Source organism: Nannospalax galili, unplaced genomic scaffold (assembly GCF_000622305.1).
Source record: "Nannospalax galili isolate Female #2095 unplaced genomic scaffold, S.galili_v1.0 scaffold274, whole genome shotgun sequence".
NCBI classification, from domain to species: Eukaryota; Metazoa; Chordata; class Mammalia; order Rodentia; family Spalacidae; genus Nannospalax; species Nannospalax galili.
Window position 1 is genome coordinate 779500 of NW_008335435.1, and position 26410 is coordinate 805909.

A 26410-nucleotide genomic window follows, 5' to 3' on the forward strand; every position below is an offset into this window, starting at 1 on the left:
AGACGCTGAGTCTAAACAAACTTCTCTTTATTGAATTATCTGACAACAAGAATAGTCATATGATAAACACGGTAATTAAGAATAGGCCACTAGGAACTGGCTGTGGTGGCAGACGGTAGAGGTAAGACTTGTTCCCAAGGCCAGTCGGGAACTATGTGGCGAGATCCAGTCTTTTAAGAAAACAACTGCAAAAACAATAGTAACAAGCTCCTTGGGTGGCTTAGGTTCTACCAAGTAATCCAGGATCCGGGGCCACAGAGCGAACTGGGAACCTTCGACCTGCAGGATTTAGACAGGCATGACAATTCTCATCGCAAGCATTTTCAAGCTCGGCAGAGGGTCCCTGGGCGGGCTGTGATGCAGGCCTGATTACCGAGAGGCCTGTCGGGCTTGCTTCTCCCACAGAACCCCAGGTCTTCTTTGGGCCTCGGAGCAGACCCCAAGCCCCCGACTGTGCCGCAGAGGGAGGGAGAGCCAACCTCTCTCCATCTCCACCTCGCAGGGTACTCACCTCAGCGCTCGCCCGCCGCTAGCTGCCGTTGCTATAGCGCCGACGCCGACGGTGCGTGAGGCCACTGGCCTAGAGGAGCACGGGAAAACATGGTGGGCGCCCTTGCCTTCTGGGAAATGTAGTTCTCCCCGAGCTCCGGGCCTTTGGCCAGCCAGGCAGTGGACTACGTTAGCCCAGCTGACGGAGCTGGGAACTTGGGTTCCGAAGACTGAGGCGTTCTCGGGAGTCGCTCGGTGCATCCTGGGAGCAATAGTTCCCTAGCGTATGAGAGCGAATGGCACCAGGCGCGAATGAGCCATCAAGAGAACTACACGTAGGAGGCGGGGTCCAGAGTGAGGGTGGACGCGGCCCACGGTGGCGAAGGCGGCTTTAGTGGCAGCATGAAGCGAGCCCAGACCGCGGAGGAGCGAGAGCGCGAAGCTAAGGTTTGTGGGGCTCCGGGGATCTGGGGGGCTCCGTGCGTCTGGAGTTATATGCAGGGAAGTCCAGGATTCGTTGGGAGGGTGAGCGGATTTTCGGCGTTAAGCCAAGGGGGTTGACAGGGCCTTGTCTGCCAGAGACCTGCAGACGTGGTGTTTGTGCGTGTGTGTGTGCATGCTGTGCATTCGTGTTGCTCAGGATGCAGGCCGAGTTCTATTGGACTAGCTCGGAAAAGAAAACCAAGACATCTATTTCCTTGGCCTGCTTTCTGTACCTGTTCCTTGGTTAAATTCATAGCCACCCTCGTGCCTCAGTTTACCGGATGTTTGTGATCATACTTCCTGTGCTTTCTTAGTCATAGCGGTCTCTTGAGGCCCGAAGAGCTGGTGAGATGAAGTGTCTGTGTGGTGACATGGATTTATTTGGAGCAGTTGTCTCAGTGGCCAGCTGACTGTTCAGCACCGTGAATGTGCATGGATAGCATCTGCGAATAGTCTGAGTACATTCCTGTTCTCTGCCTTAGCTCTTCAGCTTCGGGTAGTGGACATCGTGTGGGATTACAATAATGGCAGTAGTGACTTATTTGTTTCCAGCAATTATTGTGTCAGTCACCTACATTAAGGGCGTAATCTTTTATTTCATATTACCACAGCAGATGGCAAGATAATTATTATATAGATGGAGTATCAACAGTCCTGTTTCGCAGATGAGGAATGGAGTGTTTTCCTTTCCTGCATTTCCAAAGTTGGGGCCTATAAGTTCATCTTAATATACTGGGACTCTTTTCTCTTTCTATTACCTTGGACCAAACTACCATTGTCTCTTTGGTTTGATTGCTGCAGCAGCCTCTTTCTTGGGCTACACTCACTCTGCCCTACTGTTTGCTTTGTGTTGATGTGATAAGTACCACCATCAAAAAAGCAAGTGGGGGAGGAAGGGGTTTATTTCAGTTTATAACTCCCAGGACACAGTCCAATGTTGAGGGAAGTCAGGACAGGATCTCAAGGTAGGAACCTGGAGATAGGAACTGAAGCAGAGACTATGAAGGAATGTTGCGTACTGGCTTGCCTCCCCTGGCTTGTTCCTCTACCTTTATTTATACAATCGAGGTACACCTGCCCCGGGATGACACTGCCCACAGTGGGCTGGATCCTCCTACATCAATTAGCAATCTAGAAAATGTGCCCACAGACAAGTCCATAGACTAATCTGATTGAGGAAATTTCTTACTTCAGCATTTTGTTGTCAAAGTGACAACAAAATTAGCTGTCACACCTTCCTTAACTCCTGTATCTTCCTTTTTCTCATCAGACTCTTCTCCACACTGTAGAGAGTGATTTTTTTCAAAATTAAAATCTAATTATGACCCTTTCCTTACTTGATATTATGCCAGCCTCCTGCTTAAATATAGCTCGAAGGTTTCTGCTGCTTAGGAGAAATACAAAACTCCACACAGCCTGAAAGATTCTGAAAGGTCTGGGTCCTGTCTGCTTCTACAACCTCATTGAACATGACACTCTCTTCTTTGTCTGTCAGTCACTTTGATCTTTTAAAAAGAGTTCATTTGGTCAAAGGGCCTTTGCAAAAGCATGCTGTTTGGCACTTACTCTGTTAGGTAAACATTAGTAGTGAGGATCAGTGGTAAAGGAAAGAGGTACAGCTCTTGCTGTCATAGCACTTTGCCCCTCAAGCGAGTCAGTCTTAGGACAGTACTAAGGATTTAAAATTTCAGTCTGTTGTATAATGACCTAAATTACAGCGACATTTCACAAAGAGCCTGAAATTTCCATGTTTGAGTCTGTGTGGATAGATATATCTGTCTACAGAGTGCAAAGAATCAAATATTACCTGTTAAAGTATATTGTGTCTTTTACTTTCCAGATTAGTGAGTACCTGGTATTGCCATATACCAGGATGATAATTTTGACTAAGATCAAATCTCTCTTCCAGTGGACTGGTTTCTTAGTTGATAACCAGTTCATACCTTCCATGTTTTAGAGATGTGGAAACTGAGTCTGGCAGAAGTTGTAACTTGCTCAGGGCCACTTGTTGGCTAGGTGGGACTAGGGTCTGTATCAGGTCCTATGATCATAATCTCCAAACTTTGTTTCTAGTTCTGTTTGTGAAACATGTTGACTTGATAGAGTAAGTTGTGTCCTACTGGTTTTTAAACATTTTTTTCCATTAAAAAAAAGTTAATTCACTTGCTGTAATATTGACTGGAACAAAGTTATAGTAGTTGCTTTAAATCTTAAACAATGTCCAAGTACTCATGAATAATTTTTTTTCTCTTCAATTTTATTGAGGTATAATTTACATATAGTATCTTGTAATCATTTATTGGGTACAGTTTGATGAGTTATGACAGTTGCATATACCTGCAAATATAGTGCAGCTAGCATAGAGACTGCTATCCTGTATTAGTTACTTTCTGTTGCTGTGATAAAACACTATGACCAAGGCGACTTATAGAAGGAAGCGTTTGAGTTTATGGCTTCTAGGGGTTAGAGTCCATAATGGCAGGGAGGCATGACTGCAAAGATGGTTGGAGCAGAAAGTCAAGCGATCACATCTACAGGCAGGCACAGGAAGCAGAGAACAACTGGAAATCTGGCAAGGCTTAAAAAACTCTCTAGCTGGGCGTGGTGGTGCACGCCTGTAGCCCCAGCACTTGGGAGGCAGAGGCAGGCGGATCTCTGTGAGTTCAAGGCCAGCCTGGTCTCCATAGTGAGTTCCAGGGCAGCTGGGGCTACAGGGAGACCCTGCTTCAAAAAGACAACCCCCCCCCAAAAAACCCAAAAAAACCCCAAACAAACAAACAAAACCTCTCAAAGTGTACCTCCAGGGACAAGCTTCCTCCAGCAGTCACACCTAAAGCCTTCCAAAACAGCGCCACCAACTGGGGACAAAATTTCCAAATACTTGGTGCCTGTGCGGGACATTCTCATTCAAACCACAACCTTCTAAAGCTTTTTTTTTTTTTTTTTTTTTTTTCCCCAGTCTTTTTGGTTCTAAAACTTTCTTATTTATTTACAGCCAATTTCTTTATCTGTTTCGGACCCCAGGCAATGACTGACTACTAGAGTTGAATCTATATTTTCTAGAATTTCATATAAGTGGAAGCATACAATATGAATTTTGGGGTCTGTTGTTTCTATTCATCATAATGATTTTTGAGATATGTGTTAATCCATGTATCACCAATTTATTCTTTTTTTTTTTTTTTTTTTTTTTTTTGAGACAGGGTCTCCCTGTAGCCCCAGCTGTCCTGGAACTCACTATGTAGACCAGGCTGGCCTCCAACTCACAAAGATCCGCCTGCCTCTGCCTCCCAAGTGCTGGGATTAAAGGCGTGCGCCACCATGCCCGGCTAATTCATTCTTTTTTATTGCTGAATAATAGTTCACTATGTGATAAATCACATTTAGTTTATCCATGCATCTGTTGCTGGGTATTAGAATTGTTGCTTATTTGGAGCTATTATGAAGAAAGCTAAAAACACTGATTTGTAAATCTATTTTTGTTTCAGGTTGGTAATACATTCATTTGCAGTTTTTTCCCCAATTTTTTTTTTCCACCCCTATGTCTAGATAACCACTAAGCTCTTTGTTCTCTAGGTCTGCCTTTTCTGGACATTCTTTCTATGTGTATGTGTACATGCATGCATGCATGCATGCATGCATATACATGTCTGTGGAGGCCAGAGGTCTGCATTGGATATCTTCCTCAAATGCTTTCCACCATATTTCTTGAGTCAGGGTCTCTCATTCAATCTGGAGCTCACTGATTGGGCTAGACTGGTTGGCCAGCAAGCCCCTAGGATCTTTCCTACTCTGCCTCTCCTGTGCTGGGATTACTGGCATGCACCACACCTGGCTCTTTACATGGGATCCAAACTCAGCCCTTCATGCTTGTAAGGCAAGCACATTACTGACTGAACTATCTTTCCTGTCCCTGAACATTCTGATATAAACAGAATCATACAATATTTGACCTTTTGTTTTTGCTCCTTTCATCCAGTATACATGCTCATACATGTTGAGGTTCATACATGTAGCATTCATCAGTACTTTTTGTTACCTAGTAGATGGTATTTGTATATCTAGATAGACCATATTTATTTATTTATTTATTTATTATTTATCTATTTACTGTTTGGTGAATGTTTCTGTGTTTTGGCTATCATGAAACATGCTACTGTGAAAGAGCTGTGTCCTAGTTTATGTCTGGACATAATTTCTTTTTAAGATTTTTGTTAAATTTTTTTTGATTTATTTAGTTTTATGTGTATGAGTGTTTGCCTGCATGTATTTAAGTGCACCTGTGTTGTGCAGTGCCTGTGCAGAAGAGACAATTGTTTAGCCACTATGTGGGTACTGGGAATCAAACCTGTGTCCTCTGCAAGTGTAGCCAGTGTCCTTAACCTCTGAGGCATCTCTTCAGCCTTTCTGGGTAGATATCTAGGAGTGGAATGACCAGTTGATATTTTAAGGAACTGCTACCCTGTTTTCCACAGAGGCTGCTCTACTTTACATTCCCCACCAGCGATGTTGAGAGTCCTTAACATGTTGTCAGTGCTTGTTACTGTCTGTCTTTTGGCTGTAGCCATCATGCTGAGCAAGAGGTAGATTTCACTGTGGTCTTGTTTCTGTTTCCCTGATGTCTATTACTATGGAATAACTTTTTATACCCGATATGCATGTGTATATCTTTTTTTTCCCCTCATGTGTGTGTCTGTGTGGTATGTGTGTGTGGGGGTGTGTGTGCATGAATCATATGGGTATGTATGCATGTCTGCATCCATGTCTGTAGAGGCCTGAGGTGGATGTTGGGAGTCCACCTTATTCATTAAAGCAGGGTCTCTCAGTTGAACCTGGAGCAAAAGAGCTGGTCTAGGCAGTGAGCTTGCTCCTGGGATCCCTGTCTGTGTTTTCTGAACCCACCTAGCACGTACCTGGGTTTTGAAGATCTGAATTCCCTTATTGATGAGTGTACAGCAGGCACTTTATAACACGGAGCCATGTTCCCAGCCCCATGTATATCTTCTTTTGTGAAGTGTCTGCTTCAGTTCTTTTGCCCATTTTTTTTTGTGGTGGTATTAATTTATTAAGTTTTATGAGTTCTTTCTTTTTTATTTTTATTTTATTTTAATTTTTTTTTTAGACAGTGTCTTCCTGTGACCCCAGCTGGCCTGGAAACTCGCTATGTAGACCAGGCTGGCGTTGATCTCACAGAGATCCTCCTGCCTCTGCCTCCCAAGTGCAGGGATTAAAGAAGTGCACCACCATGCCTCTCTACATTTTTATGAGTTCTTAATATTTTCTAGATATATTTCTTACTTCTCCCTCCTAATTAGCTGGGATTACAGGCCTATGCTACTATGTTAAGCTTCTGAACTCTTTATCCCAAAGTCACAAAGATTTCTCATTTGCTTTTTAAATTAAATGCTGTCAGCCCCATAGTAATTCCTTTTGAGTCTCCTTGTCTCTTTGTAATAATTTAGATTGCTTTTCTTTACAGCTGCTTATGCTATAGACTTTAAGTATTTTCCAAATCTGAAGGGAGAATAAGAAGATTAGACTAAGTATCTTGCTTTCCAGCAAAACATTTGTTTATTTTATGTTAACTACAAAGGAGTATCACGCAGTATTCATGCTTTGAAAAATATTGTTATTCTTTGAGAATTTCATACATTGTGTTTTGATCACATTTATCCCAACTCCTCCTCTTATTTTAGTTAAAAAAAAATACATTAATGTGCATGTGGTGTCTGTGGAGGCTAGAAGCATCAAATCCCTTTGAGACACTGGGGCTGGAGTTACAGATAGTTAGTAACTGAACTTGGGTCCCGTGAAAGAGTGGTAAGTTGCTGTACCTCCAGCTCCTCCTCTTAACTCTTCCCAGATCCACCCCTACCTCCCTATTCCCTCCCATTTCATGTCCTTTTCTTAAAAAAAAAAATCGGCCTAAGTCCAATTTGTGCTGACCATATACTTCTGGATGTTGGGCCATCCATTGGAGTGTGAGCCACACTCTTAAAGAAAACTGATTCTCCTTCCTTTAGAAGCCTTCAACTGTCCATAGCTCCTCAGTTAGGGATGGCGGCTCCTGAACCCCTTCCCATTCTATGCTGCATTGTTGACTGACTTGATCTTGTGCAGGTCTTGTTCAGGCAACCACAGCTGGTGTGAGTTCCTGAGTGCAGTGGCCCTGTCATGTCTAGAAGACCAAATCTCCCTAACCTATGGCTCTTACAGTTTTTCCTCCCCACATCTGTGATAGTCCCTGAGCCTTGGGGAAGAGGTGTGATATAGATGTTCCATTTGTGGCTGAGCACTCCGCAATTACTTATCCTGTGCACTTTGAGTAGTTGTGAGTTTCTGCATTAACCACTATCCACTACACAAGGAAACTTTTTTGAAGAGATCTGAGAGCTATACTAATCTGTGTATTCAGTAGAGAGATATGAATTTAGAGAACAGTTCGATACTGTGCCCATTTATCAGAATAATAGTAGTAGGTTGACCCCTGAGGCCTGTGAGCTTACCAACCATGAGTTCTTGGACAGATTTGCAGTACCAGGCATGTGCTTTCCCCTTAAATCCGATCAGAAATTTGTTGTTTTCTTCTAGAACATTCATGCCACTATTGCACCCATGGGCATGTCTTGCCATGGTGGTCATTACTGTAGTTCACAAGGTTCACAGCTGGGTAACACTGTTGATGCCTTTTTCTCCCCAGCAACACTTTCCATTACTCCGAGAGCTAGTCAGCAGGGAGGAAGCTTCCTGGTTAGTACTGACTTGATTTCTCCATGTCCTTATTCATGCATTTTAAAAATGATCTTTCCTTATAGTAGCATAGTCCAGACTAGTTTGGTAGCCTGAGTTAGACTGTATTTTCTACTGTTTCTTTGTTATTGGAATGGGCATTCATACCTTGTGCCTGTGCAAACCAGAAAGTAGCTCCAAGCCTGGCTGCCTCTGTGGGAAGCTGTGAGGTTCTATTATGATTAGACTTGGCCACTAAGCCATGGCAAGGGTAGGAGTGGCCTTCATTGAGTTTGTCTTATATTTGTTCAGATGATTTGCTTTATTATTTTAAGATAATTTAAAACTTACAGAAGAGCTGGAAGAATAGAGCATAGAACTCTTTTAGACCTATTGTCTGGATTTATAGGTCACCATCTTTTTGTGTAAGTCTTATTGCAGCCCCCACCCCATATGTGAACCATTTCTATTGTTTAGTTTATTCATTTATTTTTTTGTTGCAGTAGGTATTGAACACAGGACCTTGTACATGATAGGTAAACTCTAGCACTGAGCTATACCCAGTTTTATTTTTTCCTTTTTAAAAATAACAGCTCTTAAAAAAACCAGTATTTTATTTATTTACTTTATGTGTATGAGTGTTTTACCTGTGTGTAAGTGCACCACATGTGTGCAGTACCAGTGGAGGCCAGAAGAGGGCATTGCATTGCTTGGAAGTGGAGTTATGGACAATTATTAGCTGCCATATGGGTATTGGAAACAAACCTGGGTCTTATGCAAGAGCAGCCAATGCTCTTAACCACTTAGCCATCTCTCCAGCCTCCCTATTTTCTTTGTAATGAACCAATACAGGGTAAGAAGGAGACTCAATCCTTCTCATCCCTAAACAATTCAGTATGTATTTCCTAAGAATAGGTGTATTCTCATATATATAAACACACCTTCAATGATCAATTTTAAAAAAGTTAATGTTGATGTAATACTTAACCCATAGTCCATAATCCTATCTTGCTAATTGTCCTAAGAATAACTGCTTTGACACATTTTTCTTGGGTCCCAGCTCCAATCCAGGATTGGACATTCTCTTTGACTGCCATATCTCTTTGATTTCCCCCTTTATTACTAAAATGTGTGTGTGTGTGTGTGTGTGTGTGTGTGTGTGTGTTTGTGTATGTGTGTGGTACTTGGGCTGGACAGCCCAGAGCCTTGAATGCCTGGCAGGTGCTCTATTGAGCTATATGCCTAACCCCTAATCTGTTCTCCTTTGAAAAAATTATCTAGCTTTATCCCTTCCCTCCCTCTCACCTCCCCTCTTTGCCTCCCTTCCTTTTTTTCTTCCCTCATCCCCTCCCTCCCTATCTATATTTATTTATTATGTGCATGTGTATTTCTTCTATCAAATTGGAGTGGTATGGTTACAGCGGGTATTGAACGCAGGTCCTCAGGTTTGGTGGCAAGCACCTTTACTTGCTCAGCTGTCTCGCTGGCCCAGCCTTCTGTACTCCTTTAATGTCATTTAAACTGGTTTCTGCCTTGTCTTTTTTTAAAAATTATTTTTATTTTATGTGTATGAGTGTATTATCTGCATGTGTGCAAGTGCATCTGTGCTGTGCAATGACTGTGGAGGTCAGAAGAAGGTGTTGGATTCTCTGGAACTGGAATTATGGGTGGTTGTTAGATGCCATGTGGGTTCTGGGAATTGAATCCGGGTCCTCTGTAAGGATAATCAGTGCTCTTAACTGCTGAGCCATCTCTCGAGCCCGTCTTTTCTTTTCGAAGGCATCAGATTCTTTTAATTATTATTTTTATTTTATGTGAATGAGTGTATTGCCCACATGTATGTAAGTGCACCCGTGTCATGCAGTTCTGACCATGTGCAGGTCAGAAGAGGGTATTGGATTCCCTGGAACTGGAGTTATGAACAGTTGTTAACTGCCATGCAGGTGCTGGGAATTGAACCCTAGTCTTTTGGAAGAACAGCAAGTGTTCTTAACAGCTGGGCCATCTCTCTAGCCTTGGCATTGGACTTTGTGATGAGCACAGGCATTCATTGTATAGAAGGAACCTGCATTCATACTTGTCTGATGTTTTATTATGATTGGTTTTAGATTATGCAGTTTTGATGTGTCTATTTTTGATGGATGATGGGGCACTAGAGATCGTAAACATACAGCTCATACATTCTTCCTGGTCTGTAGAGGTGTAGAGATCAAGTGAACCAAAAGCTTCAGAATTATTTTTGCTCTTTAAAAGTGGAGAGATTTCACATAAACATCAGGATTCTGGTTCTCAGACAACTAGAATATCACAGCACAGAGCATGCACTTCCTTAAGTAGGGTTGAGTGGACTTACTCTCTTCTTGCTCTATTTGATGGACATGTGCATTTTATGTGCACAGCCCGCCTTTGCCCCTTCACCTCTTATTCAGGGTTTTGTTCTATGTGTTAGTTAGCTATGTTCAGCCACAATGCCAAACTCTATTATTTGTCCTGGCATTTTTGAGAGAGAGTATTAACAGAATGTTTATTATACTGTTTTGCTTTATTTTGTTATTGTTACTGTTATTCTCTTACCGTACCTAGCTCATAAACTAACCCTTTATTAGCATGTATTTATAGGAAAAATATTCTTGATAAAGTTTAGTATCCATGGTTTTAGGCACTCTGGGGAGGTGGTCTTAGAATGTACCTCCAGGTTAGAGGGCTGCTGTGAGGTGTTGAGAATGTACCTTCCAGAATAGAGGATACTACTGTGGGATGTTTAGAGTGTATCCCTCATGATAGAGGGCACTACTGTGAGGTGTTTAGAATCTATCCCTCACAGTGGAGGGCACTACTGTGGAGTGTTTAGAATCCCCCTCAGAACAGAGGGTGCTGCTGTGCAGTGTTTAGAATGTACCCCTCAGATCAGAGGTCACTGCTGTCATGTAAGTATGCAGCTTGAGGAGCAGGCCCTTGGAGTTGAAATCTACTTTATCACTTACCTTAGAAAGCAGCTTAACTTCTCTGAGCCTGAAATTCTTCTATAAAATTGGGGTGGATTACAATGGATATTAAATTGGATGCATTTATATGTGTATAGCTATACACCTGTGTCAACTAGATCATTTCTGGCATATAGTAAAAATGCTATGAACCCACTGTCATCGTTATTACCACCTCCACCATGACCTGTTTGACTTGTAGATACTTAAACTAAATTCTGAACTTTGTTCTGATATTGTCTGTACAGGTGCATTTTTTTCAACGGGGGTTCCAGAAATGTCCATACATCCAAAATGGTGCTACTAATTGTGTACCACACTTTAAAAAAATTGAAGAAAACCATCACTCAAACCATTTTCTTTGTTCTATTATATTCCAGATGAAGAATCTAATTCAATTATTTATGTTAAGACCTGGGGCATGTGGATAGAGATGGGGAATATAGTCCTATGGACCTATCTGTTCATGGGAGAGAATTAACAGTGTGTTAGTAGTAGTGAGGAAGTGCATTTTATCATGTCAGTGGGGCTTGGTAACAGGGAGTTCTAACATGGTCCAGGGTGTAGAGGTCAGGGAATTCCTTCCTTCCGAGGACCTAGTTAATCTGGTCTGGGGCTTCATAGAATACATTCCTAAGGAAAGTGTGGCCTTGGGGGCTGGAATGTTGGCTCAGCAGGTTAGAACACTGACTGCTCTTGAAAAGGACCTGGGTTTGATTCCCAGCACCCACATGGCAGCTAACAACCATTCGTAACTCCAGTTCCAGGGGATCTGACACCCTCTTCTGACCTCTGGGGGTATTGCATGACACGGGTGCACTTACCTACATGCAGATAATACATTCATACATATAAAATAAAATATTCGAAAAAATAAAGTGTGGCCTTGTGAGAGATCTGGAACTTCTTTAGTGTTTTTTTTTTTTAGAAACGCTGAAACTTTTTATTAGTCATGGAATTAAAAAATTGTCTTTAACCAGGCATGGTAGCGCACACCTTTAATCCTAGCACTTGGGAGACAGAAGTAGGCAGATCTCTGTGAGTTCAGGGCCAGCCTAGTCTACATAGTGAGTTCCAGGTGAGCTGGGGCTACAGGGAGAAAAGACTGAAAAAAAAATAAATTAGCTTTAAGAATTCTTATGCTAGCTTGGATTAGATCATATTTTTCTTAAATACTGTAAGTAGAAGTAGTATATTTCTTGTTATATACTTAGTAACCACATTGAATAATTTAAAGTTCCTCCATTTTTGTACAATTGCTATTTTTACCAGTGAAGGAAAGTATTAACATTAAATTACACACACTTACATAAATGCACATACTCACATGTACACATGTTGATATAAGAAGAATCATGGTATTTGTCTGAATCTGGCTTATTTTGCTTAACATGATGATTTCCAGTTCCATTTATTTTCCAACAAGTGTCATTTTATTTTTCTTTATGACTGAATAAAACTCCATTGTGTATATGCACATTTTCTTTATTTATCTGTTGATGGGTGTCTAGTCTGGTTCCGTTTCCTGGCTATTATAAATAGTGCAGCAGTAAACATGGGCATGCAAGTATCTCTGTGGCATGTAGTCCTAGAGTCCTTCGGCATAGACCCAGGACTGGTATAGATGGGCCAATTGCTAGTTCTATTTTTATTTTTTTGAGAACACTCTATAATGATTTCCATAGTGGCCACACAAGTTCACATTTCCACCAGCTGTGTATAAGGGTTCTCCTTTCCCTACATCCTTACCAGCATTTGTTGTTACTTGTTTTCTTGATGATAGTCATTCTAGATGGGGTGAGATGACTCTCATCAGTTTAATTTGCATTACTGTGATGGGTAAGGATGTTGAACAGTTTTGCAAGTATTCCTTTGCCATCTATTTCTGACAGCTGGTGATGCTTTTCACTGTGTTTTAGTTTGAAGTTTTCCTTTGTAGTGTCCTTGGTGCACCTGTCTCCCATGTTGCTGACTTCCCAGGCCCATTGCCGATCTGTGGACCTTCGTGTCCTTGGTGCACCTGTCTCCCATGTTGCTGACTTCCCAGGCCCATTGCTGATCTGCAGACCTTCTCACTCATTTTGCTGACCCTCTCTGCTGACTCCTCTCTCTCCTGCCCTGGGACTGAAGTCATCTGGTTGTTTCTGACCTCTTCCATGTCATTGGCATCTTTGCTAGTAAACTTTTGAAATTTGCACCTGGCAGTTCATTTGTGTTAGTATCTTGAATTCAGCAATTGAGGAGGATCATTAGAGGAGTTGTGCTGTCTTGCTTTTTTGTGCTTCTTGTTTACAAATTTTTGAAACTCCTCCATTCTTCCTGTCTTTGGAACAGGACCCATTGTTTTCTCTTATTCTGACAGTTTCTTATCTGGCACATTGAAGTTTCTAGCCCATGTACCAGAAGTCAAATTATTTGTTTTATTTTAAACATTAAAATGATTTTATTTAAATAATTTTAAAAAATCTGCTTTAAAAGCTGGGCATGGTGGTGCATACTTTTCGTTGTAGTACTTGGGAGGCAGAGGTAGAGGTAGGTGATCTCTGTGAGATCGAGGCTAGCCTGATCTCCATAGCAAGTTCCAGACCAGGTGGTACTACAGGGAGACCCTGTCTCAAAAAGACCAAAAACAAACAAACAAATAAACAAACAAACAAAAACCCCAGCCACTTCTGCTTCCAGTGGCAGCTATATTAATTTAATTTAATAAATAAACCTTGCATAACAAGGTTTTTTGAATTAATAGCAAGTTAATGAAAGAAAGAATTTATGTGTCTTTTTTATTTTATTTTATTTTTTTTTTTTTTCCAGTTTGGCATTTTTCCAAAGTCCTGAGAAGGGCTTCTGGCTCCTAACCTTCACTGTGGCCTGGCTTGCACTATGCCATCAGTTTATCCAATTATAATTTTGAAACCTAAGTTGAGGACATTTTTGGTGGTAAGCTAATGTAAGATGAAAACCAAGCTCAGTTTCTTATATACACTTAACACAGAAGGCTTCTGTGGCTGGTTGTGTGGGCTTTTCCCATGCCACAACCTATCCATTCTGCTGCCTTCAGCTGGAGTTCTATAGTTTAATTCACTTTGACATAATTGTATTACTGCCTTTATGAGGCTATGGCAAAATCCTGGCAAAACAAGTTAAAAAGAGGAAGGATTTGTTTGGGATCACAGTTTTGTGAGTTTCAGTCCATGACAGAAGGCATGGCAGGTTCCTGGTGTTGGAGCATGTGATGGAGGTTCTTCATGTGTTGGTGAACCTGGAAGCATAGAGTGCTGGGATGAGGGGCCAGGCCAAAGCCCTAACAGGCCTGCTTCGAGTGATGACAGCTATCAGATAGGCCTTGCCTCCTAAAGACTACTCCGAATGATGACAGCTATCAGATAGGCCTTGCCTCCTAAAGACTACTCCGAATGATGACAGCTATCAGATAGGCCTTGCCTCCTAAAGACTACACGGTTCTCAAAATAGCACCCTCAGCTGGGGGAACAAGCATCCACAACATGAGGTGTGGGGAGGATTTCTTCAAGCCATAACAAATGTTTGCTTGGAGGTGGATTAGATCCCACAGATTGAAGGCTCAGTATCACGAGTGTCCCTCACATCAGATGCCAGCCGTGAGTTGTTTTGCCCATGCTTTTGAATGGCTATAAATTGGGGTTTTTCAGGATCCACTCCTTGAGTTCATTAGTTTTCTCACAGAAGTCATAGAAGCACTTACTTAGGTTTACTAGTTATTATTAAGGATACAGTCATGCCAGGTGGATGAGATGTATAGGACCAGGTGTGGGACAGGGTGTGCAAAGCTTCTGTGCCCTCTCCAGGTGTAAGTTTCCAGAAACTTCCATGTGTTCAGTTATCCAGTTGTGATGCTTAATCTTCATTGTTAACTTGACTGGATTCAGATTCACCTAGAGAGTGACGTGTGTGTCTGTGAGGGCATTTGTAAAAGATTAACTGAGGAGTGAAGACCCACTCTGAATGTGGGTGGGACCAATCCATGACTGAGGTCCCAGTCCATGGCTGAGGTCCCAGTCTATGGCTGAGGTCCCAGTCCATAGCTGAGGTCCCAGTCCATGACTGAGGTCCCAGTCCATGGCTGAGGTCCCATTTCATGGCTGAGGTCCCAGCCCATGGCTGAGGTCCCAGTCCATGACTGAGGTCCCAGTCCATGGCTGAGGTCCCAGTCCATGGCTGAGGTCTCAGTCCATGGCTGGGGTCCCAGTCCATGATTGAGGCCTCAGTCCATGGCTGGGGTGTCATTCCACGGCTGGGGTACCAGTCCATGGCTGGGGTACCATTCAATGACTGGGGTACCAGTCAGAACAAAAAGAAAGGAGAAGGCCAAGGACTTGGGCTTCCCAGTTACCTGGCCTGCTGTGATGTGAACTGCTATGCTATACTCTGCTGTGCTGTACCTTCCTCATCAGGATGCTACGAACCTGTGCAACTGAAATAAATAGTTCCTTCATTAGTTGTTTCTGTCAGGTGTTTTGTTACAGTGATGAGAAAAGTCACTAATTACCAGTTCTTAGGGGTTTTTCTGGAAGCTTCATTTTGTATACCTGACTGATTATATCATTAGCCATTCATGATCAACTGACCCACATCCCTCTCTCTCTTCCCTCCAGGTTGGGCCTGAAAGTTCCTAGCTGGAAGCTACTGTAGGGGTGGAAAGGTGTGATACATTTACCAACTATAAGGGTCACAGCTGACCTCCTATAGCAAAAGACAGGCTAACCAGAGAACAACGTATCAAATTTATTTAATCATAGTTTTACCTGATGTGGGAACTTTCAGAATGAAGACCCAGAGTTCCAGAAAAAACTGTCAGTGTTCATGCCTAGCTTGGATGAAGACTGGTTAGTCATATAGAAATATGATTGGATAAAACTGCAATCTAGTAGAAAAGACTGAAATGGGGAAACTTAGATTCTTCTTGACTTTTTTGTGTATTTCTCCCTCCCAAGCACTGTGGCAGGAGGACCCATCCTGAAATGAAGATTTTATGGTCCCCTGTCAGACACTGTAGGCCATTTATGGCCTGTTCTTATGAAGGAAGGTAAAGGAAGTTTAGGGTAATATTTTTAGGTTTTATGGTTTGTTTTGGGGAAAGGGGCTCAGGTTACAATGAGTAATCCTGGATAAAAGAGGAATCCTGGTTTTGACTTGCTTCAGGGGAGGAGAGCAAGTCAGATGGCCTTGGTTCTGAGGTTCTGAAGTCTTCCAGGGTCTCTTAGTTCCCAGTACTCAGCATGCCCAAACACCCTTAGAATGTTATCTTCTAAGCTCCTGCCTTGCTTGGGGCTGTCAGGTACCAATCATCTCTTGAACATACAAAAGACACCTAATATTCCCAAGGTTTCATGGTTTTAGGAGTTATGTTTGGAAACAGGTGAAGACCAAGTGCTCGTATGTCACAATCTCAGGTACTTAAACCTCCCTTAAAAGATTCTGCTGTGCCCTCCAGTCCATCCTTTTGTTCTCTTTATTCCCCAATCCATCTTTATCTTTTGTTGAATTTCTCTTCTAGTTGGCCAGCCCTTTTTTTCATTGCTTTGTTTTGTTGCCTGAAATGAACAGAAAAAGGGTTAGTTTGATTATAGTTTCCAAACCACTTTAATACCTTCCTTGACAGTTACTATAGTAAACCAGAAGTAACAATGAGTTCTTGGTACTTTCTGTTAGTTCAGGCCTGTTGCTTTGTAGTATCAGCTTTAAAAAGGAAATTTGCCATTCAAGGAAAAAAAGTGTTAGAAACTTGAACAACCATTAGCTTACCTGAAGACAGCACTTGTGTTGAATTCATTTTTTTCTCTAGAGCTGTCTTCCATATAGGAGCTGTCTTCCATCAGTAGTGTCTGTTGAGGGAAGAATGAGTGGTTGAGGCCTCCAGCATGTGGTACATGACAGATATAACCCTTAATCATTCTATTACTGCTTCCCTGACTACTCAGCAGGTTAATTGTGGTTGAGTTTAGTAATGTAACTTTTGGCATTTAGATTATTTACCCTAAAAAATTAGGGCCCACTTAAAAACATTCTCTCATTTCCAATTTTCTTTCTAGCATTTAACATTTTGTCAGACACATAGCAAATATTTATTAAATGAATTTTCAAGAGTAATGCTTATTATTGGTCATGGGGCCTTCTAATAGTGAGAGATGGAAACGGAATTTGAAAGAAATGATAGAAACTGATTAGGTACTCACAGATTTTAAATTAGGCACACACCAAAGGTACAGGCATTAATTTTTAGACTTGAGATTCTTCCATTGAACACGTGTTTGCAGCCATCAACAACAGTTTCTAGTGTTTTCTTTCAAGTTTAAAATGCTAATTTACCGTCTACATTAGTGTACTTTGTTGTTAGTTTTCCCTTCCTCCCTTCTTCCTCCTCCTCCTTCTTCCTCTTCTTTTTGAAATAGTGTCTCACTATGTTGCTGACTGGCCTCAAACTTACAGTGTAGCCCAGGATGGCCTTGAACTTGCATTAATTCTTTTGTTTTGGCCTCCTGAGTTTTAGAATTATAGGCATGTAGTGTTGCTCTCTTGATAAGGTTATTTTCAAAATATGACTTTCTTATTCTTTGAGGAAAAGACCTTACTGTAAGATGGCACTTTTGGAACCTTAGGGAAAAGGGTACAGTTTAGAGAAGGTGAATTTACAGGTCTGCTAAGCCTGCTCATTTAATCTTGTTTTATAAACTGACTTTGTGTACAAACATGCCTCACTGGCTGATTTTACAGTGTAAGCCAGAAGGAATCTTGAGAATGAACCTTGAGGACAGCTGGACTGGGTCAGGACATGTTCAGGACATTAAGATCTGCATTTATAGGGATGTATTTCTAAACATTTGTTCTTGGCATGTTTGCAAGGCTATGAAGGGTTTGAAAGCAAGACCTTGAATAGTCACTGTAAGTTTGCATGTAGAACATCAAAAAAAAATTTTATGGTGTCAAGAGCCCTTAACATGAGATCTATTTTCTGAGCACTTTTAAAAGTGTGCCATACCAGCTATGAACCACCCATAACTCCAGTTCCAGGAGACTCTGAAGCCCTTGCGTGACACGGGTGCACTCATGTACGTGCAGGCAATACACTCATACACTAAAAATAAAAAAAATAATAAATTAAAAGAAAAGTGTGCCATACCAATGTTGCTGTATACATGGTGCCGGTACAGCAGATCTCTAGCACTTACCCATCTTAGATGATGAAACTCTGCAGTCAGTTAGCAGTGGTTAGGACCCACTTCCTACTCGCCCCTAAATCCCAGTAATCATCATCCTAGTCTCGGTTCTACCAGTCTGACTACTATTCAGGCTTGTATTTCCGTTTATTCTATGTGTCTGTTCTGTGCTGACCATTCATTTGCTCTGTAGTTTTGGAAATGACTTGATAGCAGAGGGAGTTTTCCTTCCCTTTTGCTTAGGAACTGCCATGTGTATAAAGGGCAGTTGAGACCTTCATCACTAGTGGGAATTAAGTAGAAGCCTCAATTTGAAGGACCAAATTAGGTTGCACCTGGTTTGGGGAGGCAGTGTGTTGGCATTGCATTAGTGTGTTCATAACTGTTTGTGATCAGAAAACTCAGAGCTATGATTTCTGTGTTAGCCTTAAGTCTGCCCTTTGGCCCCTTCATTTAGTGACTGGATCATTCAAAGCTGAACCTCTGGGGCCCACATTTCTGCAATAATAATATAAAACGGGTTGATGTTGCCACCTTAACTCACTGTGTAGAACTGGTATGATTAAAATCCAGAGCTGCGCTAATACAGATTTTCTATTTCTGTATACAGTTGCCCATTATCTCACTGTTTTCCATTTTGCCCTTTTTTGAAAACAGAGATGGAAAATTCTGCTGATAATTTTTTTTCCCCTGTCAGCACGAACGCTTTACTTTTTTATTTTGCTTGAGAATATGAGCCGAGCACCAGGCAAATGATTGCAAACATTACAGTTTATGTGGACTCTAGCTTGTTGTCATGTCAATCTTGTTATTTAGGAAAATAGAGTGCCATTTTTCGCCGAATCAGCAGCCAATATGCTGCAAGCAGTTTTTGTTGTAGTTACATTATTGTCAGGTAACTCTATTAATGAGACAATAATTGGGAAATAGTAGTCATTGTTCTCATGAAACATGATCCTTGTGTGGCCAGATCGCCAGACAGCAGAGCTGCATATGCAGACTGCAAGGAGGAGAGGATGAGGGCCAGTGTTCCCAGCTTTTAAATTCATCAGACCCCTGCTGCTTAAATCGTCCCAGCTGTTAAAGCTGGAACCATTACAGTAATGGACTGAGCAAATGAAGGAGAACGAAGACACGCACACTTTATTACCAGAGGGGCAATTTTCTCTTCATCTGTAATAGCAGCAGTGCTTCATATTGATCAGACCATCAAGATACTAATCCTCTGTAAAATTACTTGTTATAACTGAAAATGTGTTAATCCAAATCAGTCTGTGTCCTGACTGTCTACTTACTATTGAATACAGACTATTAGATGGTTTATTTTTCATGATTTAAAGCCTTTGCCTTGGAAATGGCTGGTGCTGCCCTTGCAACACTGAGTGCTTAATCTAAGCTATAGCCCTGGGTTGTCTTTTTGTTTTAAGCAGAACATCACCCACTTAATTAAGGACTGAGTGTCTGTCTTGCTGTCTGAGTTATGCTGGTGTTTTATGGTCCTCTGGATTTATTAAGCATCTTGTTTTACATTCAGTTTGTGGTTTGTGCTGTAAATAAAAATAGACCCATCTTGCACATATTAGAAATTTGCAGGTAGCAAATGTCAATAAGTACTGGGGATGTGAGGTTCTTTGATTTATGTTTCAGGCACCAGGTTGTGCTTTGTTGATTGAACCCATAGGCAGGATGCATCCTGGTGTCTTCTGTGTAGCAGATGTGATTTTTGCATTGTTGTTCTGATAAACTTTATGGTTATTTCTGCATCCTTGCTTCAGGAGATTGCTTTTTAGACAATGAGGCATATCTACCTCCCCCCCTTATGTTTTGTGAGAAACAACTATAGCTAGAAATTACCATAAGAAGACCTGTTAAAAATAATTTCTGTCTTCCTTAATACTTAGAAATCTGGGAACCACTCCATAAAATTTCCACTTTTTATTACAATATCTTTCCACATGCCTGATATGCATATTTGTGTATAGATTCAGATGCTCTCTTGGCAGTATTTTTATTTAATGTATCGTCATTACTCAGAGCATTTGCGTAGCATTCGCTGTAGAGCTCTTTTAGAGATATTTAATTAGTACTCTTTGTGAGCCAGGTCTTGTGTTAGGGCTGGAGACTCAAGGACAAATAGTCTAATCTTTGCTATCAAGGACCTCAGTGCAGTAAAAACTAGGCATGTAAGGAAATAATTACACCAGTGGAGAGGAGCTGCGCTGCACTCTCCTGTGAAGGCAGTTCTTTGGAGTGAGCACTGGATACGAGTGCAGTCAAATCATCTTGATGGGATTTTACTGCTGTGTTACCGAAAGCAGAATTCTGCCATTTAATCACCTTAAGCCTTGTTTGGGATGACTCCTAGCTGTTGGGAAGAACTTTCTTTCTCTCAGAGGAGGTATGTTTACTGTGCCCTAGGGATAGTAAGAGGAAGGATTTCAAAAATGTTTTGATCAGTGACCACATCTTTGGAGATTTTATATATATATATATATACACACACACTCAGAGCTGCTTATTTTATTGTTTATGCACTGGCATTTGGATTATAAATCAGCCTTGTGCTTTAGAGGGTAGTATATCAGAGGAGGCAGGGCCTGTGGTGGTTCAGAGCTGGGCTTTGAAGCCAGGCTGCCTTGTTTCTTCACATCTGCTGCTTGCTAGCTGAGTGATGGTGGGCAAGTCACACAACCTCCTTGAGCTTCACTCTGTTCTGTGGAATGTGGATGATAATAGTGGAGGTTAAAGGAATGTAAATGTAAAGCATTTAGAACAGTGATGGGCTTGTACAATTGTTAGCTGTTGTTATATAGGTGTGACTGCAATAAAATTACTTTTCATATGTCGATCATGAAAGTCAGATTTGTCAATATTATAACCATACTATGTGTGCTTTAAGATGGTAGAACATTGATTACTTGAAATATTTTTCTAGTTACAATAATTATATTTTAGAGAAACTGAAAATGGTTTTTCTATTTTCTAGAAGTACTTTATAATCCTCTGGAAAGGACCATTATGTTTTTTATTGCTGTTTGCTTAGGATAATGTTATTGCACCAGTTATGTGCAGTGTGCAGTATATGTAGCATGAGCCCCTTACAACCTACATTTTTATATATTTCACTCAAATATAATTGTATATATATATTATTTTTTATTTTATTTTATTTTTTTGAGACAGAGCCTCCCTATAGCTCCAGCTGACTTGCTATGAAGACCAGGCTTATCTTGATCTCACAGAGATCTGCCTGCCTCTGCCTCCCAAGTGCTGGGATTAAAAGCATGAGCCACCCTGTGTTAGAATATATTTGTGATCTTTATAGAAGTATATTTTAAACAAAAGTTGGAATCATATGGTGTATATTTTGTACTCTCTTTTCCTACCAGTATCATGTTCTGAATATTTTTTTCCTATAGTTACAAACATATTATTTCTTTATATGGATTTCCCCCCTTTTATTATATTCATCATTGAGTGAATATTCTTGTGTATACATCTCTGGAAATTTCCATGGGTTAATAGGGAGGTGAGCTGTGTGGGGAAGGGCCTGTGAAGAGTTCTGGCTCTTGTCAAGTTGCTGCCCTGGAGGCTAAGAAAATGCATGAAACTGCTGCTTTGTACATTCATTCAAACTCTGGGAATTACCATAAAGCAAAACAAAACAAAACAAAACACCCCCCCCCAAAACAAAACATTGCAGATTTGAGAGAGAAGTAGCCGCACATTGCAGAGCAACACTTGCTTTCTTAGTGATTATGTTTAGCTGACTTACCTCCTATCATATTCACTAAGTACAGTTCCTTAGGACCCCTTGACTCAGATAGCCTTCGATCGTTTTGCTATCATGGTTTTATCTTTTCTTACTGACTTGTAAGAACATTTCGTAGATTAGAGGTATTTGTTAGTCATGTGATAGAAATATGTCCCCCAGCTTGTTTATTTCCTGCTTTTTACTGGCATATTTCCATTATTCAGAAGTTTTCCTTCATTTATCTACAGGAAAACTTTCCCTACTTCAGTATGATATTAATGGTTGCTTATCCATTTCAGTTTTATTGTAATACTTTTCGTGGAATTGTTGTAAGGCATCTGGATTTCATAGGTGTGTGGATTGGAATAAGTCTCTGTCTTCTTTCTCCAAGTGGGTGCCAGTTGTCTCTCCTGACTGGGTATTGACTTTCCATGTTGATCTGAATTTCTGAATGTCTGTGCCTTTTATTTTGTTACTTTGCTTTGTTATTCATTTTTTGTGAAAAATATTTATTATTTTTATTTTATGTGTATGAGTGTTCTGCCTGCATGTGTGTAAGTGCATCTATGTTGGGCAATGCATGGAGGTCAGAACAGGGAGTCAGATTCCTGTGAGACTGGAGTTACGGATGATTGTTAGCTGTGGGTGCTGGGATTTTAATCTGGGTCCTCGGCAAGAGCAGCCAGTGCTCTTAACCACTGAGCCATTTCTCCAGCCCTGCATTGTTATTCTTGAATACTATTTTAATTCAGGTAATTATTTTCCATTTTCAAAAGTTCCTTGACCCTTTTTTTTTGGGGGGGGGGTCTTTTTGAGACAGGGTCTCCCTGTTGCCCCAGCTGGCCTGAAGTTGCTATGTAGACCAGGCTGACCTTGAATTCACAAGGGCCTAGAGATCCACCCACCTCTGCCTCCTGAGTGCTGGGATTAAAGGCAATGTGCCACCATGCCTGCTCCTTGACTCTTTTTTTGTACTGGTAGCATTTGGACAACTTAACATTTTTTTCCTTTTAAACTTAAAAATCACTTTCAAGATCGCCCATGTACTGCACCCATCCAGTGATTTTTAAAAAAAAAATGTTTATTTATTATTTTTATTTTATGTGTGTGCGTGTATTGCCTGAATGTAGGTAAATACACCTGTGTCGTGCAGTGCCTGCAGAGGACAGAAGAGAATTGGAACCCCTGGAACTGGAGTTATAGACTCATGTTCGCTACCATGTGGGTGCTGGGATTTGAACCTGGGTCTTCTGCAAGAATAGTCAGTGTTCTTAACCACTGAGCCATCTCTCCAGCCCCTCCTGTGATATTTTTAATTGCTCTAACATTAAATTTGTAAATTAATTAGGAAAGCACTGAACTATTTAAAATAATTTATCTCATTCAAAGATACTGTCACATTTATTTCAGTTTCTGAATAATTTTTGGAAGATTTTGTACTTTTAGGCACTTACTTGCTTACCTTTTGGGTTTGTTCCTGGTTATTTACATTTTAGATGCCAGGTAGATAATCTCATTTGCAATTCTGTCTTCTTCCTTGTAGTGATGTTCCTCTGTTTTTCTCCTTATTACATTTCAGAGCCTCCAGGTGGCAGTAGCGATAGCGGTAGCCATGTTGTAATTTGGAGTTCCAGTATGAAGTGTGGTGATAGCTGTTGGCAGTAGTCCTTGATTCTTTACTTTAAACTTTTTAGGACTGACATTGGGTTCTATCGAGTTTTTTTTTTTTTAATCTCTTCACATGAGAAAGCCTTCATTTTTACTGTATGTATTACTATAATGTTAATAGAATTATCTAAGAGTGACTCAATAGATAAGTCCTACTTGATTTGATCAAATTAACATGTTGTTGAATTCAACTTTGTAATATTTCAATTGTGAAAGTAAAATGGGCCTGTGTCAGTGATTTAGAGGTTTGTGTCGGAATGTTTGAGTAGGTATATTTTGCATACACAGACACAGTTCAGACTACTGTAGTGAAGTTCCACAGCGCTCTTTTGGCTGACAGGATGAATGAACCGTGGAAGAATGTAAATACTGGGAAGCATTCCTTTTCTGCTTACTTTTGTCCAGTTTTGATTCCATATTGTGCTAGTATAAAATAAGTGGCAGAGCTTTCCTCTCATGCTTTGGACCATTTATAATGGATTGTACTTTTTTGTCTTAGACGTATGAATTAGCTTCAACTTTTTATATAATGGTGTGGAAGATAGTGCTTGCATAATGTCTCCAGTATCTTCTGTAGTTATTGTCTATTTAGATTTTTTCTTTGTGGTATTGGTGATCAAACCTAGGGCCTTGTATATGCTGAGTAGGTGCTTTGTCCTTTTACCTCACCTACATCCCTGGCCCTGTCTATTTAGTCTTCATCTTCTTGAGTATACTTTGGTTATATTTATTAAAAATGAAGATTTTCAAATTTATCAATACAACACCGAACACATTCTCTGGTTTAGTAGTATAGAATTGTGTTTAGTTTTATAATCTAAAAAGTTCACATTACTTTTAAAGCTTTTTAATTAGAACATTTAATATTGTCTCTTTAAAAGTGGAACACATTTATTAGTAGTCTTCCCATTTCATTTCTTTAAACTAGTTCTAATGTTTCTTGATTGAATATCATCATGACCCTCCCCCCATAGGTTGTGATGGTGGAGGATGTTGTAGGAAAGGAGTTGAGGGCTGACTTGCTCTGATACATGCTAGTGACAATACATTACTTTGCGCACATTCTTTAGCCTCTGATACTTTGAGATAGTGTCAAAGAGATACTGAATGTGAAAGAATTTTCAAGTGAGCAATGTATAGTTATAAATGTAATTTAAAGGGCTGAGCTGAGGGCTCAGTGGTAGAGGTATGTTTAGCATGTATAAGGCCCTACTTATATGATTTAAAATGATTTAAAATTGCAAACTTTTAGTAATCTTGCCTTATCTACCACTCTATACCTCTATCATGTAGAGATTATCAAGTTTTTAGGGGTAGAAACTATTAAAAATAATCTCATGTCTTCTAAAATATCTAACACAGTGTTTCTTGATAGGTACAATGTTGTTGACTGAGATTTTCCTGATACCCACTTTTCAGATGCTTGTTACTGAGTGATCCCTAAATGTACTGAATCCTAGGAGCCCTGCCCCCCAGCCATCTGTCTGCTTCCAGTTTACTTGGGTGACATAGACAGACAGCATCAGCTCAGGGTGAGTGAATGCATACACATAGCCTTAGGATACTAACCTTTAGCTGCAGTCTCATTTCCTCTGCAGACAGCTGGAGGCATTAAAATCTCCCAAAGTACAGGCTAATAATGGATAGAAATTGGTAAAAAAGTTATGCAGTATATAACAATTATTTTCCATTTTAGAATTCTGAGAGCAACAATCTTTTATTGTACTTTTCTTTGGAGGACAGTATTCCTTCCATTTTAATTATAATTGTATTACATTGGTCTTGTTTCTTTTGCATTGAATTTTGTTTTTATTTAAGTTGGATTTGGTTGTTGCAGTGGAGGAATGATATATCGGGTGTCTTACTCACTTGAGATTTCCTGTGTTTGGGGAACTGATAAGCTAGTCTTAGATTAACAGGTTGTTTTAAAGTTGGTAAACAGGACTCAAATATGGAGTGATAGTATTTTTCAGTGTAGACATTTACCATTCTCCTTCAGAATCTTGTTTGCAGAAGGATTTCCATATCCACTGACTTTTCAGCATGTAACCTTGGTAGAACCTGTGGGTCTCCAGCAACCTCTTACCCAGTGAGCCATTTATTGCAGCAGGAAAAAGCAGCATAGATGTTATGTTTGGAATGTGAAGTGTCCACCTAAAAGGCTCATGTATAGGGTCTCGGTCAGAGCTAGTGGTGCTATTTTGGAAGGTTCTGGAAACTTTTGGAAGTAGGCCCTAGCTGGAGGAAGTGTCCACTGAGGGTGTGTCCTTGGGCCTGTATCTTGTCCTCATCTTTCTCACTTTGCTTCCTGCCTGTCATGAAGTGGATAACCTCTGCCACATACTCCTGCCTCACCAGGGGCCCAGAATCCATGGAGCCAAGGACTGTGGACTGATACATCCAACAACTTGAGTCAAAACCAACAGTTCTTCCTTTTAGGTTGTTCATGTTGCACTAACTACACAGTAGACGTACTCTTTTGAAAACAACGATAGTTATTCTTTAGACTGCTTTTAAAGGTTTATAGGAGACTACTAGGTTTTTTTTTTTTTTTTTTTTTTTTTTTTTTTGTCTTTTTGAGATAGGGTATTTCTGTAGCCACAGCTGGCCTAGAACTTGCTGTGTAGACCAGGCTGGCCTTGATCTCACAGAGATCTGCCTGCCTCTACTTTCTCATTACTGGGATTAAAGGCACAAAGCACCATGCCTTTGGATTGTTTTTAAGCTCAGAGTTTTTTCAAAAGAATTTCATCTGGGAAATAACAGTGAATTTGGTGATATTGTTTTAGACCCACAAATCCTTGAGGACTTTTCTTAGGTGTCTCCTTACTCAGGAAGTTTTTCAGGATTTTTCTGTTCATGTCATTACTAACCTTATCTTTGGGTGTATGCAGCCATGGTAAGTGTGTATGGTGTGCTTCCTGTGTCTGCTACCCTGTGTCTCGTCTTGCTATTTGGCCAATATAAATTTGGTATTTTATTATTGTTTATGTCTACTTGGTGTGTGTGTGTGTGTGTATGTGTGCGTGTTAGTTCTTATGTGTACACCTGTGCACTTGTGTTTATGGGTGCCAGAAATGTTGGGTGTCTTTCTCAATCATTCTCTACCA

The 26410-nt window shown here is 40.6% G+C and overlaps 2 protein-coding genes across 5 annotated transcripts in view; one reads left to right on the forward strand and one right to left on the reverse strand.

Annotated features, from left to right (window-relative positions):
• Rpgrip1l (RPGRIP1 like) overlaps positions 1–627 on the reverse strand; it is a 107874-nt gene extending 107247 nt beyond the window's left edge. For all 4 annotated transcript variants that reach the window (XM_008830073.3, XM_008830072.3, XM_008830075.3 and 1 more), the window contains exon 1: positions 512–627. The gene's annotated coding sequence lies outside the window, so the exon portion shown is untranslated. The remainder of the gene's footprint in view (positions 1–511) is intronic.
• Positions 628–725: 98 nt separating this feature from the next.
• Fto (FTO alpha-ketoglutarate dependent dioxygenase) overlaps positions 726–26410 on the forward strand; it is a 457526-nt gene continuing 431841 nt past the window's right edge. Inside the window, exon 1 of the mRNA XM_017797386.2 lies at positions 726–936. Within this exon, the coding sequence (XP_017652875.1) occupies positions 892–936 (45 nt within the window). The 5' untranslated portion in view covers positions 726–891. The remainder of the gene's footprint in view (positions 937–26410) is intronic.